General features: G+C 41.8%; 1 protein-coding gene across 1 annotated transcript in view; it reads left to right on the forward strand.

The window, feature by feature from the left end:
• The window catches only part of LOC106605304 (uncharacterized), a 42,758-nt gene that overhangs the window by 11,158 nt on the left and 17,172 nt on the right, over positions 1–14,428 (forward strand). The window contains exons 4-6 of the mRNA XM_082957473.1: positions 12,345–12,404; positions 12,644–12,893; positions 13,205–13,339. Of these exons, the coding sequence (XP_082813599.1) occupies positions 12,345–12,404; positions 12,644–12,893; positions 13,205–13,339 (445 nt within the window). The remainder of the gene's footprint in view (positions 1–12,344; positions 12,405–12,643; positions 12,894–13,204; positions 13,340–14,428) is intronic.

Here is a 14,428-nt window from a genome sequence, read left to right on the forward strand (position 1 = left end):
CACACACATACACACACACACACACACACACACACACACACACACACACACACACACACACACACACACACACACACACACTACTTTCTCTCAGTGGTGAAGAGTTCAGAAGATAAACACATGATTGCAACATGATTGCAACACAACCTCATCACAACTTAACCCTTTCTGCTGAAAAAGATTAAGTCCATTGTTGTATGGGACAGTTTGACAGTTTAACAATTTCACAGTTTGGCAGTTTGACTGTTTAAAACACGACTCAAGACAGTCAAAGAATCAAGTAAAACAGCCCAAACTTTATTTTGTCTTGTCAGAAATTTTCAGAAAGTAATACATTTGATTTAAAAACTCTATATTTAAGAACTACATTTACATTTTAGTCATTTAGCAGACACTCTTATCCAGAGCAACTTACAGTAGTGAATGGATCCATTTCATTTCATGCATTTTTTTTCGTACTGGCCCCCCGTGGGAATCAAACCCACAACCCTGGCATTGCAAACACCAAGCTGGTGTTGCAAACACCATGCTCTACCAACTGAGCCACAGGGAAGAACTATTTGTTAAACACATTTCCTTTTCTCACAAACAAACATTTTTCTGTCTCCCCAAGTAGGCATGTCCTTTGTATTTCCCAGCAACAGTAACACTTGACCCTATTGGTTAAAATGACCCCTTCAATCTTTCCACATGTTGAACATAATGTATGCGTGTGCTTTCTGCAAATGTACACTGCTCCAAAAAATAAAGGGAACACTAAAATAACACATCCTAGATCTGAATGAATGAAGTAATCTTATTAAATACTTTTTTCTTTACATAGTTGAATGTGCTGACAACAAAATCACACAAAAATAATCAATGGAAATCCAATTTATCAACCCATGGAGGTCTGGATTTGGAGTCACACTCAAAATTAAAGTGGAAAACCACACTACAGGCTGATCCAACTTTGATGTAATGTCCTTAAAACAAGTCCAAATGAGGCTCAGTAGTGTGTGTGGCCTCCACGTGCCTGTATGACCTCCATACAATGCCTGGGCATGCTCCTGATGAGGTGGCGGATGGTCTCCTGAGGGATCTCCTCCCACACCTGGACTAAAGCATCCGCCAACTCCTGGACAGTCTGTGGTGCAACGTGGCGTTGGTGGATGGAGCGAGACATGATGTCCCAGATGTGCTCAATTGGATTCAGGTCTGGGGAACGGGCGGGCCAGTCCATAGCATCAATGCCTTCCTCTTGCAGGAACTGCTGACACACTCCAGCCACATGAGGTCTAGCATTGTCTTGCATTAGGAGGAACCCAGGGCCAACCGCACCAGCATATGGTCTCACAAGGGGTCTGAGGATCTCATCTCGGTACCTAATGGCACCGAGAGGCTACCTCTGGCGAGCACATGGAGGGCTGTGCTGCCCCCCACTTGACCCTATTAGTTAAAATGACCCCTTCAGTCTTTCTCTCCACATGTTGAACATTATGTATGCGTGTGCTTTCTGCAAATGTATTTATTGCATTCTACACAAGCGGTGCTGGTTTTACTGTATTGTCGGGGGGAGAGAAATATATCTATACACATGAAAGCCTCTGGGTCAAAATGACAACACAACATCATGTTTGTATACAAAATCTACACAGACATTCCACAACACATCAGTGTGTCCACATTTTCAATTTAGGTTCATGACCCTTACTGAGAATAAGAAGTGTACTAGTATTTTGATTTGTCCTTGTTTTGGGGCTTAAGAATAAGATTTTGTTCTTAAATGACTTTCCTAGTTGAATAAAGGTTAAATAAATAAAAAGAAATGCAGCGGCCGTGACTGAAGTCAAACGAGAGTTTGTCTTGGGGGAAGGGTTTCATTTGGGTGTCTCGTTGTGTGTGTTCTCACGTGGCAAACGTTTTTACATTCACTCTGCCTTAAACCTGTTACGGCTAGACGTTCCGCTAGCGGAAATTGCAGAGCACGAAATACAAATTAAATTATTAGAAATATTTAACATTCTTGAAAATACACATGCAATATGTCAAAATAAAGCTTCACTTCTTGTTAATCCAGCCACTGTGTCAGATTTCAAAAAGGCTTTATGGCGAAAGCAAACCATGCGATTATCTGAGGACAGCACCCCACCATACAAACACATGAAAATCATATTTCAACCAAGCAGGTGCAACACGAAAGTCAGAAATAACGATATAATTCATGCCTTACCTTTGAAGATCTTCTTCTGTTGGCACTCCAATATGTCCCAGAAACAATCACAAATGATCCTTTTGTTCGATAAACTCCTTTTTTATATCCCCAAAATGTCAATTTATTTGGCGTGTTTGATTCAGAAAAATTACGGTTCCAACTCGCCCAACATGACGAAAAATGATCTAATAAGTTACCAGTAAACTTTGTCCAAACATTTCAAACAACTTTCCTAATCCATCCTTAGGTATCCTAAAACGTAAATAATCGATAAAATTTAACACGAAATATACTGTAGCGGATAAAATGAAAGTGGAGCGAGTTCCAGGTCGCGTGCACAAAACAAAAAAGTACACTTGGCTTGATACTCAGAAAGGAAAGGGCTACTTCTTAATTTCTCAAAGGAAAAACATCAACCAATTTCTAAAGACTGTTGACATCTAGTGGAAGCCATAGGAACTGCAACCAGGTGCCTCAAAAATCTAGTTCCCCATAGAAACCCAATAGAAAACACAGTCAACTCAACAAAAAAAATCCTGGATGGTTTGTCCTCGGGGTTTCGCCTGCCAAATATGTTCTGTTATACTCACAGACATTATTTTAACAGTTTTAGAAACTTTAGAGTGTTTTCTATCCAAATCTACTAATTATATGCATATCTAGCTTCTGGGCCTGAGTAGCAGGCAGTTTACTTTGGGCACGCTTTTCATCAGGACGTGAAAATACCGCCCCCTATCCCAAAGAGGTTTTAACACAGTTACAGCCACTTCACCTTTCTAGATAACTTGAAACAGTCTAACCAGGTCTTGTGTCTTGGAGTCGCCGAGGTTTGGTCGTGCTAGCCTACTTCTTTCACCAATTGGCCTCAGATGGAAGGTATGCTACCGTGGCAAAGTTGGTTTCTCTGGGGCTAGTTAGGGGCCGTCAATGGGACAATATTAGTATTTTATATGTTGCACATCTTTTAGTTTAAAACATTTGTTTCATGAATTTCGACAATTTATATTTGGTTTGAGGTTTTTAAGTCATTGGAATTTGGAGCCATTGACCTTTCAAAATATTGTCCCATTGTGTCATTTACTGATGGTCCCTAACTAGCCCTATAGGGATATTGAATGTAAAAGCAAATTGACAATGACCATTACGATTAGGTCACGTGCTGCTGCGCTCCAAATTAATGATTACTTGGATGCTGCCAGCCGTGGGCATGTGGGCAGGATTGAAATAAACCAAATAAAACTGTTAGGGTACCCTTCATAACGTGACATAGCATTTTTTTCCTATAATCTCTCTAATCTCAGTTTTGGACGAGACTGACTTCATGATCAAAATGATCCTATTTCCACTTTTTAGTCAATTTGGAGACTAGAATAAATGTTTCTTATTCATATCGATTCAACGTAAACCATTTTCAAAAGGAGAAGTTGCTTTTTAGGGGCAGTCACTCTTTAATCACAACCCAAACAACCTGAACCGGGTCAGAAAAACATCACTAGACACGGGGGCCTCTCATGGGGCCTCTCATGGGGTCTATCATGGGGCCTCTCATGGGGTCTTTGTGTGTGTGTCGTGTGTGTGTGTGTGTAACTCTCACTCTAATATTCAGCCTGTTGCTTTTCTTGCCATCTGTCCACCCGCTCAGTGAGTTACCCGATTAGACTGATCCAGCTCCTCTCGGTTATAGATGACGTACAGATGGTTATACTATCAACAAAATATCTGTTTAACCTCTTACATCTAGACGTTCCGCTAGCGGAACACCTGCTCCAATATCCAGTGATAGGCGTGGCGCGGATTACAAATTCCTCAAAAATACAAAAACTTCAATTTTTCAAACATATGACTTTTTCACAGCATTTTAAAGATAAGACTCTCCTTTATCTAACCACACTGTCCGATTTCAAAAAGGCTTTACAACGAAAGCAAAACATTAGATTATGTCAGCAGAGTACCCAGCCAGAAATAATCAGACACTATGCTAGCTTGAAAAATGGGTGTCACAAAAACCCAGAAGACAGCTAAATGCAGCACTAACCTTTGATGATCTTCATCAGATGACAACCCTAGGACATTATGTTATACAATACATGCATGTTTTGTTCAATCAAGTTCATATTTATATCAAAAACCAGCTTTTTACATTAGCATGTGACGTTCAGAACTAGCATACCCCCCGCAAACTTCCGGCGAATTCACTAAGAATTTACTAAATTACTCACGATAAACGTTCACAAAAAGCATAACAATTATTTTAAGAATTATAGATACAGAACTCCTCTATGCACTCGATATGTCCGATTTTAAAATAGCTTTTTGGTGAAAGCACATTTTGCAATATTCTAAGTACATAGCCCAGGCATCACGGGCTAGCTATTTAGACACCCGGCAAGTTTAGCACTCACCAATATCAGGTTTACTATTATAAAAGTTTGATTACCTTTTGTTGTCTTCATCAGAATGCACTCCCAGGACTGCTACTTCAATAACAAATGTTGGTTTGGTCCAAAATAATCCATCGTTATATCCGAATAGCGGCGTTTTGTTCGTGCGTCCCAGACACTATCTGAAATGGTAAATCAGGGTCGCGCGCATGGCGCAATTCGTGACAAAAAAAATCTAAATATTCCATTACCGTACTTCGAAGCATGTCAACCGCTGTTTAAAATCCATTTTTATGCCATTTTTCTCGTAAAAAAAAGCGATAATATTCCGACCGGGAATCTCCTTTTAGCTAAACAGAGGAAAGTAAACAAAGCTTTCGGTCGACGCGGGCACGAGCCTGAGTCTCACAGTACTGTAACCAGCCACTACCCAAACGCGCTACTTTTTTTCAGCCAGAGCCTGCAAAGCCACGATTCAGCTTTTTACCGCCTTCTGAGACCCTATGGCAGCCGTAGGAAGTGTCACGGGACAGCTAAGATCCTCACTCTTCAATAAACAGAGACAAGAAGAACGACACCTTGTCAGACAGGCCACTTCCTGCCTGAAAATAAGTGTATGCATATTCTAGTTACTGGGTAGGAGTGGTAACCAGATTAAATCGGGTACGTTTTTTATCCAGCCGTGAAAATACTGCCCCCTAGCCATAACAGGTTAATAACCAACTGCTTGCTTAGGTTACGGTTAGGATTAGGTTTAGAATAAGTGTTAGGGTAAGGGTTAAGGCTAGGATTAGGGTTAGGGTTAAGAAATATCAGAACGAGCAATGTCAGAGACCAGAATATAAATATACATATAATATATATATATAAATATATATTTACTCAGTAGTCAGTTTATTAGGAGCACAACCAGGTTCACACAACAAATGGTTAGCTCCTACAGACAGTGGCCGTGGCATGCCATATTAAGCAGGCAGTCAGGGATCAAGGCATTCAGTTACTGTTTGATTGAACGTTAGAATGGGCAAAACGAGTGACCTAAGAGACTGAGCGTGGTATGATCGTCGGTGTCAGGCACTCCGGTTCCAGTATCTCAGAAACGGACGGCCTCCTGGACTTTTCACACACAACAGTGTTTAGGGTTTACCGGGAATGGACAAACAAAAAACATCCAGTCAGCTGCGGTCCTGTGGGTGAAAACAGCTTGTTGATGAGAGTTTGAAGGAGAATGGCAAGAGTCATGCAAGCTAACAGGCGACCCACAAACAGGCAAACAACGGCACAGTACAACAGTGGTGTGCAGAACGGCATCTTGGAACGCACAACTTGTCAGTCCTTGATGGGCTATTGCAGCAGACGACCACACCGGGTTCCTATCAGCTAAAAACAAAAAGAAGAGGCTCCAGTGGGCACGTAATCAACAACACTGGACAGTTGAGGAGTGGAAAAACATTGCCTGTGTCGTGTCTTTGGCATCATTAAAACGGAAGACATGTTTATCAAATAACTCTCTGTAATTATTATTATGCGATTAAACTGATTAATCGTGTAACTGTAATTAACTAGAAGGTCGGGGCACCAAGGAAAATATTCAGATTACAAAGTTATAATTTTCCTAATATAACTTTCAGATATCATACTATCTGATCTGAGTCTTCTGATTAATGATGTGTTATTAACCTCGCCAGTCTAATATCTGATCGATTATCTTCTGATTTAATGATGTATTCGTTTACCTCGTCAGTCTCATTCCAAATGTCGTAAATTGTTGGTTATCTGCACGAACCCAGTCTTCACTATGAGTCATCCATACATCAATTGTCTTAAAATCATTTATTAACTAAACTAAATAATTCACAGAAATGCATAATCAAACAGATAAGGTTACAAGGAAATTATAGGAGAATGTGACCTAGTGGGCTAAACCGGGCATGGCGGCTTGTTAGAGAAAAGGGGAGTGTGGGTCAACTGAGAAGGCACTACAGAGTTGATAATTATTAACAATTGAAATGCTAATCTTTTGCACATGAACGCTCACTCATTCGAGAACAATTGCAATCAATATATATATTTACGCTCAGTGTGTCGTCGGGATCTTTGTTGAAAAGTTCTGTTCTGTTGGAGAGTTTTGTCCTCGTGTTCTCTCTCTCTCTCGGTTAGAATGGATATTTCAAAGTGACATTCATTAATGTTGTTATAGGACGGCTGTTTCGTCGGTCTTCGCGTTCAATGATACCGAATTCCTAGCTGCAGACTAGTAATTAATATCAAAGACTTGTTATTATTCTGTCGGTTTCAATAGTCTAAGAGTTTAACCACGTGGTATGATTAAAGTTCAGAATGAGGAATGCATGGTCAAACCTTGGCCCTCTCTTCTTGAGGCAAGCTGGTCTGGTGATAGAAACCCTGGGTGGGGGTTTTATTCGGAATGGCAGAAAAAGGCTGTCTCATGACACCAGGTCTCGTCTGTTCATGGGGGCGTGCCGATGACTTGGTAAAACTTTAAACAGAAAATACAATTCTCTCACGTTAACATCTTATAAGCATCCCAACATATTCCAAATAGCTTTATCCTTATTCATTAATTTTATACAACCATTAGATGTAAGTCTCACAACTGAGGCTATGATATAAACAGAGCCATGGTAATGTGGCCATATTGTCTCTCATGAGTTTCACAAAATTGTACCAAATGGACCAGTTCGTAGCTGGATTCTTCACCGATCTTCTATACCTTCTCCAGAACATAAATGTTGTTCGGTTCTCCAGTCCTGTGAGGTGGAAGAATTTCTGGGTTCTTTCTATGAAGCCCACTCTCTCTGTATACTGTGGCCATGAGGACCATGAGGGCCATGAGGACATTTTCTTAGGAATTTACGACCTCTTTCACAGGGCCTGAGTAGGGGGAGGTAAGGGGATGGTACATAGAAAACCCAAAGAGGGCAACGTCATGACACCTGGTTCGATGAATCCTGGATCCAACGTTGGAACGCCACACCATGCAGAATCCATGCCCCAAATATATATATATTTAAATATATATTTAAAAATATTTATATATTTAACCTTTAATTAACTATGCAAGTCAGTTAAGAACAAATTCTTATTTACAATGACGGCCTACCCCAGCCAAACCCTAACTCGGACAACGCTGAGCCAATTGTGCGCCGCCCTATGGGATTCACAACGTCCGGTTGTGATACACTCTGGAATTCAGGCTGTTATGGAGGCAAAGGGGGGGGGGGGGGGGGGTACTATCCCATACTAGATGTGTGTACCTAATAAACTGGAAGTGTGTAAAACCGTATGTAAACATTATTAAAGTGACCAGTGTTCTATGACTATGTACATAGTGCAGTAGTCTCTACGGTGTAGGGTAGAGTAGTAGGTGGTAGCCGGCTAGAACAGGGCAGGAATAAGGTTAGGGTTAGGGTTAGTAAATAGTTAGTTGAAATGTTGTTGACAGTTATTGAACAACTACAAACCATCTGACTAAATACAGTGTTACTATCCTAGACACAGGAGGCGGATTGTACAGTTCTCAGATGATTTATTGTAAACACGGGGCAGGTAAAGGGCAGGTCGAGGACAGGCAGAGGTTCGTAATCAGGTCAGAGTCAGGCAGGTACAGGATGGCAGGCAGGCTTGGGGTTAGGGCATGCAGAATGGTCAGAACTGGGAAAAACTAGGAAACAGAACAGGAAGACAGGAAAGCACGCTGGTAAGACCTGGCAAGACAAGACGATCTGGCAATAGACAAACAGAGAACACAGATATAAATACACGGGGGGTAATGGGGTAGATGGGCGACGCCTGAAGGGGGGTGGAGACAAGCTCAAAGACAGGTGAAACAGATCAGAGTGTGACAGTTACTTAAGCTCAAGACTGCCACCTACTGGTGAGAGAGGTACTGTCACCAGAATAGTTATTACTGTAGGAGAATTAGTGACATCTACTGGTAAGTTTTATTGTCACATGCACAGGATACAGCAGGTGTAAAACAGTCCAGTGAAATGCTTAACCTGCGAGCTCTTTCCCAACAGCACAATAAAGGTAATAATATAGAAAATAAGAAGAACGTGAAATACGAGAGAAGAATAAGAACGTTAAATACGAGAGAAGAAGAAGAAGGTGAAAGAAAGTGAAAAGAAGAGAACGTCCATCCAACAGCCTTGAGCTTATTGCAGATCCCTTGTGAATCACCGAGTTTGGCCGCCTGAGAAATCGGAGGAGAGGGACCTTGGTCAGAGAAGTGACTAAGAACCAGATGGTCACTCTGACAGTTCCTTTGTGGAGATGGGAGAACCTTCCAGAAGGACATCCATCTCTACAGCACTCCACCAATCAGGCCTTTATGGTAGAGTGGCCAGACGGAAGCCACTCCTCAGTAAAAGGCACATGACGGCCCATTTGGAGTTTGCCAAAAGGCACCTAAAGACTCTCAGACCATGAGAAACAAGATTCTGTGGTCTGATGAAACCAAGATTGAACTCTTTGGCCTGAATGCCAGGCGTCACATCTGGAAGAAACCTGGCACCATCCCTACGGTGAAGCATGGTGGTGGTAGCATCGTGCTGTGGGGATGTTTTTCAGCGGCAGGGACTGAGACTTGTCAGGATTGAGGGAAAGATGAACGGAGCAAATTACAGAGAGATCCTTGATAAAAACCTGCTCCATAGCTCTGAGGACCTCGGACTGAGGCAAAGGTTAATCTTACAACAGGACAAGGACCCTAAGCACACAGCCAAGACAACACAAGAGTGGCTTCGGGGCAAATCTCTGAAGGTCCTTGAGTGGTCCAGCCAAAACCTGGACTTGAGCCCGATTGAACATCTCTGGAGAGACCTGAAAATAGATGTGCAGCGATGCTCCCCATCCAACCTGACAGAGCTTGAAAGTATCTGCAGAGAAGAATGGGAGAAACTCCTCAAATACAGGTGTTACAAGCTTGTAGCATCATACCCAAGAAGATTCGATGCTGTAATCGCTGCCAAAGGTACTTCAACAAAGTACTGAGTAAAGGGTCTGAATACTTATGTAAATGAGATACATCCATTTTTTTATTTGATACATTTGCACAAATTCATAGAAACCTGTTTTTGCTTTGTCATCATAGGATATTGTGTATAAATTGATGAAAAAAAAACAATTCAATCAAATTTAGAATAAGGCTGTAACTTAACAAAATGTGGAAAAACTCAAGGAGTCTGAATACTTTCCGAATGCACTGTATATAGATATACGTTTGGACACACTTACTCATTCAAGGGTTTTTCTTTATTTGTACTATTGTCTACATCGTAGAATAATAGTGAAGACATCAGAACTATGAAATAGCACATATAGAATTATGTTGTAATCAAAAAGTGTTAAACAAATCAAAATATATTTTCTATTTTAGATTATTCAAAATATCCACCCTTTGCCTTGATGACAGCTTTGCACACTCTTGGCATTCTCTCGACCAACAGTATTGAAGGAGTTCCCACACATGCTGAGCACTTGTTGGTTTCTTTTCCTTCACTCTGCAATCCAACTCGTCCCAAACCATCTCAATTGGGTTGAGATCGGGTGATTGTGGAGGCCAGGTCATCTGATGCAGCACTCCATCACTCTTTCTTGGTCCAATAGCCCGTACACAGCCTGGAGATGTGTTGGGTCATTGTCCTGTTGAAAAACAAATGACAGTCCCACTAAGCACAAACTAGTTGGGATGGCATAAAGCTGCAGAATGCTGTGGTAGCCATGCTGGTTAAGTGTGCCATGAATTCTAAGCAAATCACAGATAGTTTCACCAGCAAAGCACCCCCACACCATCACACCTCCTCCTCCATGCTTTACGGTGGGAACCACACATGCCGAGATCATCCATTCACCTACTCTGCGTTTCAAAAAGACATGGCGGTTGGAACCAAAAATCTCAAATTTGGACTTATCCGATCAAAGGACAGATTTCCATTGCTCGTGTTTCTTAGCCATAGCAAGTCTCTTCTTGTTATTGGTGTCCTTTAGTAGTGGTTTCTTTGTAGCAATTTGACCATGAAGGCCTGATTCACGCAGTCTCCTCTGAACAGTTGATGTTGAGATGCGTCTGTTACTTGAACTCTGTGAAGCATTTATTTGGGCTGCAATTTCTGAGGCTGGTAACTCTAATGAACTTATCCTCTGCAGCAGAGGAAACTCTGGGACTTCCCCTCCTGTGGCGGTCCTCATGAGAGCCATCATAGCGCTTGATGGTTTTTGCAACTCCAAATTTTCCGGATTGACTGACCTTCATGTCTTAAGGTATTCAGAATTCCACTTCCTGTTTCAATCGGTCTCGGGGTTTTGACTGCCATTTGAGTTCTGTTATACTCACAGACACCATTCAAACAGTTTTAGAAACTTTAGAGTGTTTTCTATCCATATATAATAAGTATATGCATGCCCTAGCTTCTGAGTTTGATTAGTAGGCCGTTGAAAATGGGAACGATTTTTTTCAAAATGCGCTGTGGCGCCCCCTATCCTAGGGTATCCTCAAGAGGTTAAGGTAATGATGGACTGTAGTTTCTCTTTGTTTATTTGAGTTGTTCTTGCCATAATATGGACTTGGTCTTTTACCATATAGGGCTATCTTCTGTATACCAACCCTACCTTCTCACAACACAACTGGTTGCCTCAAACGTATTAAGAAGGAAAGAAATTTCACAAATTGCCTTTTAACAAGGCATACCTCTCCATTTAAATGCATTCCAGGTGACTACCTCATGATGCTGGTTAAGAGAATGCCAAGATTGTGCGAAGCTGTAATCAAGGCAAAAGGTGTCTGCTTTGAAGAATCTCAAATATAAAATCTATTTTGATTTGTTTTAACACTTTTTTGGTTACTTCATGATTCCATATGTGTTATTTTGTTGTCTTCACTATTATTTTACAATGTAGAATATAGTAAAAATAAAGAAAAACCTTTGAATGAGTCAGTGTGTCCAAACCTTTGGCTGCTACTGTATATTTTGTGTTGAATGTGTATTTTATATTGTATTACACAGGGCACATTTGGAAAAGAGACCTAGGTCTCAATATGCCTTCCCTGTCAAAATAAAGTTTAAATAATAAAGCCTTCGTCAATTTTTTTTCGGCTGTTTGTGAACACAAATTGTTTTTCTGAGGCATGTCAAAGTTCAGTTGCCGAAGTCTACGGCCTGTCGTCTGTGATTGGTCAACAGTTGGGATTCTTCAATTAAGTATTTGTTGTTATTCAACGAGAGACGACTCATTTTCATGCAAAATTTTTCACTTGAGTAACACTGTACCTATTCTTATATTAGTTAGAGGTATAATGTTTCGCTTGAGTAATACTGTACCTATTCTTATATTAGTTAGAGGTATAATTGCGCGACTAAGACCTCTACAAAAACGTCAACATTAATGACGGATTTCTTGAGTTATCTTAGATTAATTCTGACTATTTTGAGGAAGTTTATACTGGCTACAGCATCTCAAGATTGACATTTTTTCAAGCGAAGTTGTTTTAAGGGAGTATGCGAGCATACTCGTTCGAGTTCGGAACTAGCCAAACCGAAGAATGCTGAAGCCTTTAATCTGCATTCAATCTTCTCTATTCTCATTTCCTCTCCTTTCCTTTCTTTCCCTCTCCTCTCCTCTCCTCTCCTCTCCTCTCCTCTCCTCTCCTCTCCTCTCCTCTCCTCTCCTCTCCTCTCCTCTCCTCTCCTCTCCTCTCCTCTCCTCTCCTCTCCTCTCCTCTCCTCTCCTCTCCTCTCCTCTTTCAGAGGTCCAAGCTGCTGGACTATCTGTCTCAGTCCTGCTTCTCTGTCTGCTGGAGGAGAAAGGTACCACAGGCCCTACTGGGACTAGCCTGAGATAGTAGTTACTATAGCCTTTAACTACCTCTGTGTGCTGTAGCTCACTGGGCTCCATAGTGGTGTGTGCTAGCGTTTAGCCTGTGTTAGCAATTAGCCTGTGCTAGCTCTTAGCCTGTGCTAGTGTTTAGCCTGTATTAGCTAACTGGGGGTTGTGGATAATATTCTAAGTGATTAATTCCTCCCTGTCATTTTTCTCTCTCCATCAGTCTACAGCGGCATCCCCAGACGAGGACCTCTTTGCATATTCGTTCCGGCCGCCGCCGAGCCCCCCGTTGAACTTTTACGAAGACATTGATGACACAGTTAATGGGGGTGACATCATGACTAATGTCTGTGATCTCACAGTCGCCGAAGAAACGGAATGGTCCAAGCCCCTCCCCCTGCCGACACCAGAGGAGAAGATGAGGCAGCAGGCGCAGGCCATCGCCGCTGACATAGTACCCATTAACATCACTGGTACACACAGTACATAGTACCCATTAACATCACTGGTACACACAATACATAGGACCCATTAACATCACTGGTACACACAGTACATAGTACCCATTAACATCACTGGTACACACAGTACATAGTACCCATTAACATCACTGGTACACACAGTACATAGTACCCATCAACATCACTGGTACACACACACATACATACATACCTCACCATGCTCTACGGAGGAGGTTGAAAACTGAAGAGATCTTCCCAGATATCCATATTTAACCCTCAGTATGTATGTGTAACAGTCGTTTCTCCCCCCCCCCCCCATTCAGGTGAAAGTTTTGAGCGCCAGGCCAGTTTCCGGCGGGCGTTAGCCAACACAGACAGTCTGATCCGTCATCCCCGGAACAAACTCACACGCCGCAAGACCATCACAGGGATACCTGATGACGTCCCCAGAGATCTGGGTAAGTCTCTCCCACTCTAATCTGTGTGTGTTTGCACCCAGACCTTGTCTTTGGTAATCTTTATAACCTCTCTCTATCTCTCTCCTCCCTTTCTCTCTCCTGTTCCCCCTTCCTCTCTCTCTCTCTCTCTCTCTCTCTCTCTCTCTCTCTCTCTCTTCTCTCTCTCTCTCTCTCTCTCTCTCTCTCTCTCTCTCAATTTTCAATTAAATTCAAAGGGCTTTATTGGCATGGGAAACATACTGTATGTTAACATTGCCAAAGCAAGTGAAATAGATAATAAACAAAAGTAAAATAAACAATAGAAAAAATTAACAGTATACACTAAACTCACAAAAGTTCACTCTCAGTTCCGAAGGAATAGAGACATTTCAAATGTCATATTATGGCTAAATACAGTTTTGCAACGATGTGCAAATGTAAAAATAGTTCCTTGGCGTACACATCAATGACAATTTGAAATGTTCCACCAACACAGACAGTGTTCTTCAGGAGGCTGAAGAAATTCAACTTGGCCCCTAAGACCCTCAGAAACTTTTACAGTTGCACAATTGAGAGCATCCTGTTGGGCTGTATCACCACATGGTATGGCAACTGCACCACCTGAAACCTCAGGGCTCTCCAGATGGTGGTGCAGTCTGCACAACGCTTCACCAGTGGCACACTGCCTGCCCTCCAGCACACCTACAGCACCCGATGTCATAGGAAGGCTAAAAAGATCATCAAGGACAATCAACCACCCAAGTCAAGGCTGTCATCCAGAAGGCGAGGTCAGTACAGGTGCATCAAAGCTGGGACCGAGAGACTGAAAAACAGCTTCTATCTCAAGGGTATCAGACTGTTAAATAGCCATCACTAGCCGGCTACCACCCGGTTACTCAACCCTACGCCTTAGGAGGCTGCTGCCCCATAGACATAGACATGGAATCACTGGTCACTTTAATAATGTTTACATACTGCTTTACTCATCTCATATGTATATACTGTACTCTACTGTATTTTAGTCAATGCCATTCTGACATTGCTCGTCATCATATTTATATATTTCTTAATTGCAGTATTTTACTTTTAGATTTGTGTGTATTGTTGTGA

This window comes from Salmo salar, chromosome 01 (genome assembly GCF_965601325.2).
Source record: "Salmo salar chromosome 01, fSalSal1, whole genome shotgun sequence".
Classification (NCBI taxonomy): domain Eukaryota; kingdom Metazoa; phylum Chordata; class Actinopteri; order Salmoniformes; family Salmonidae; genus Salmo; species Salmo salar.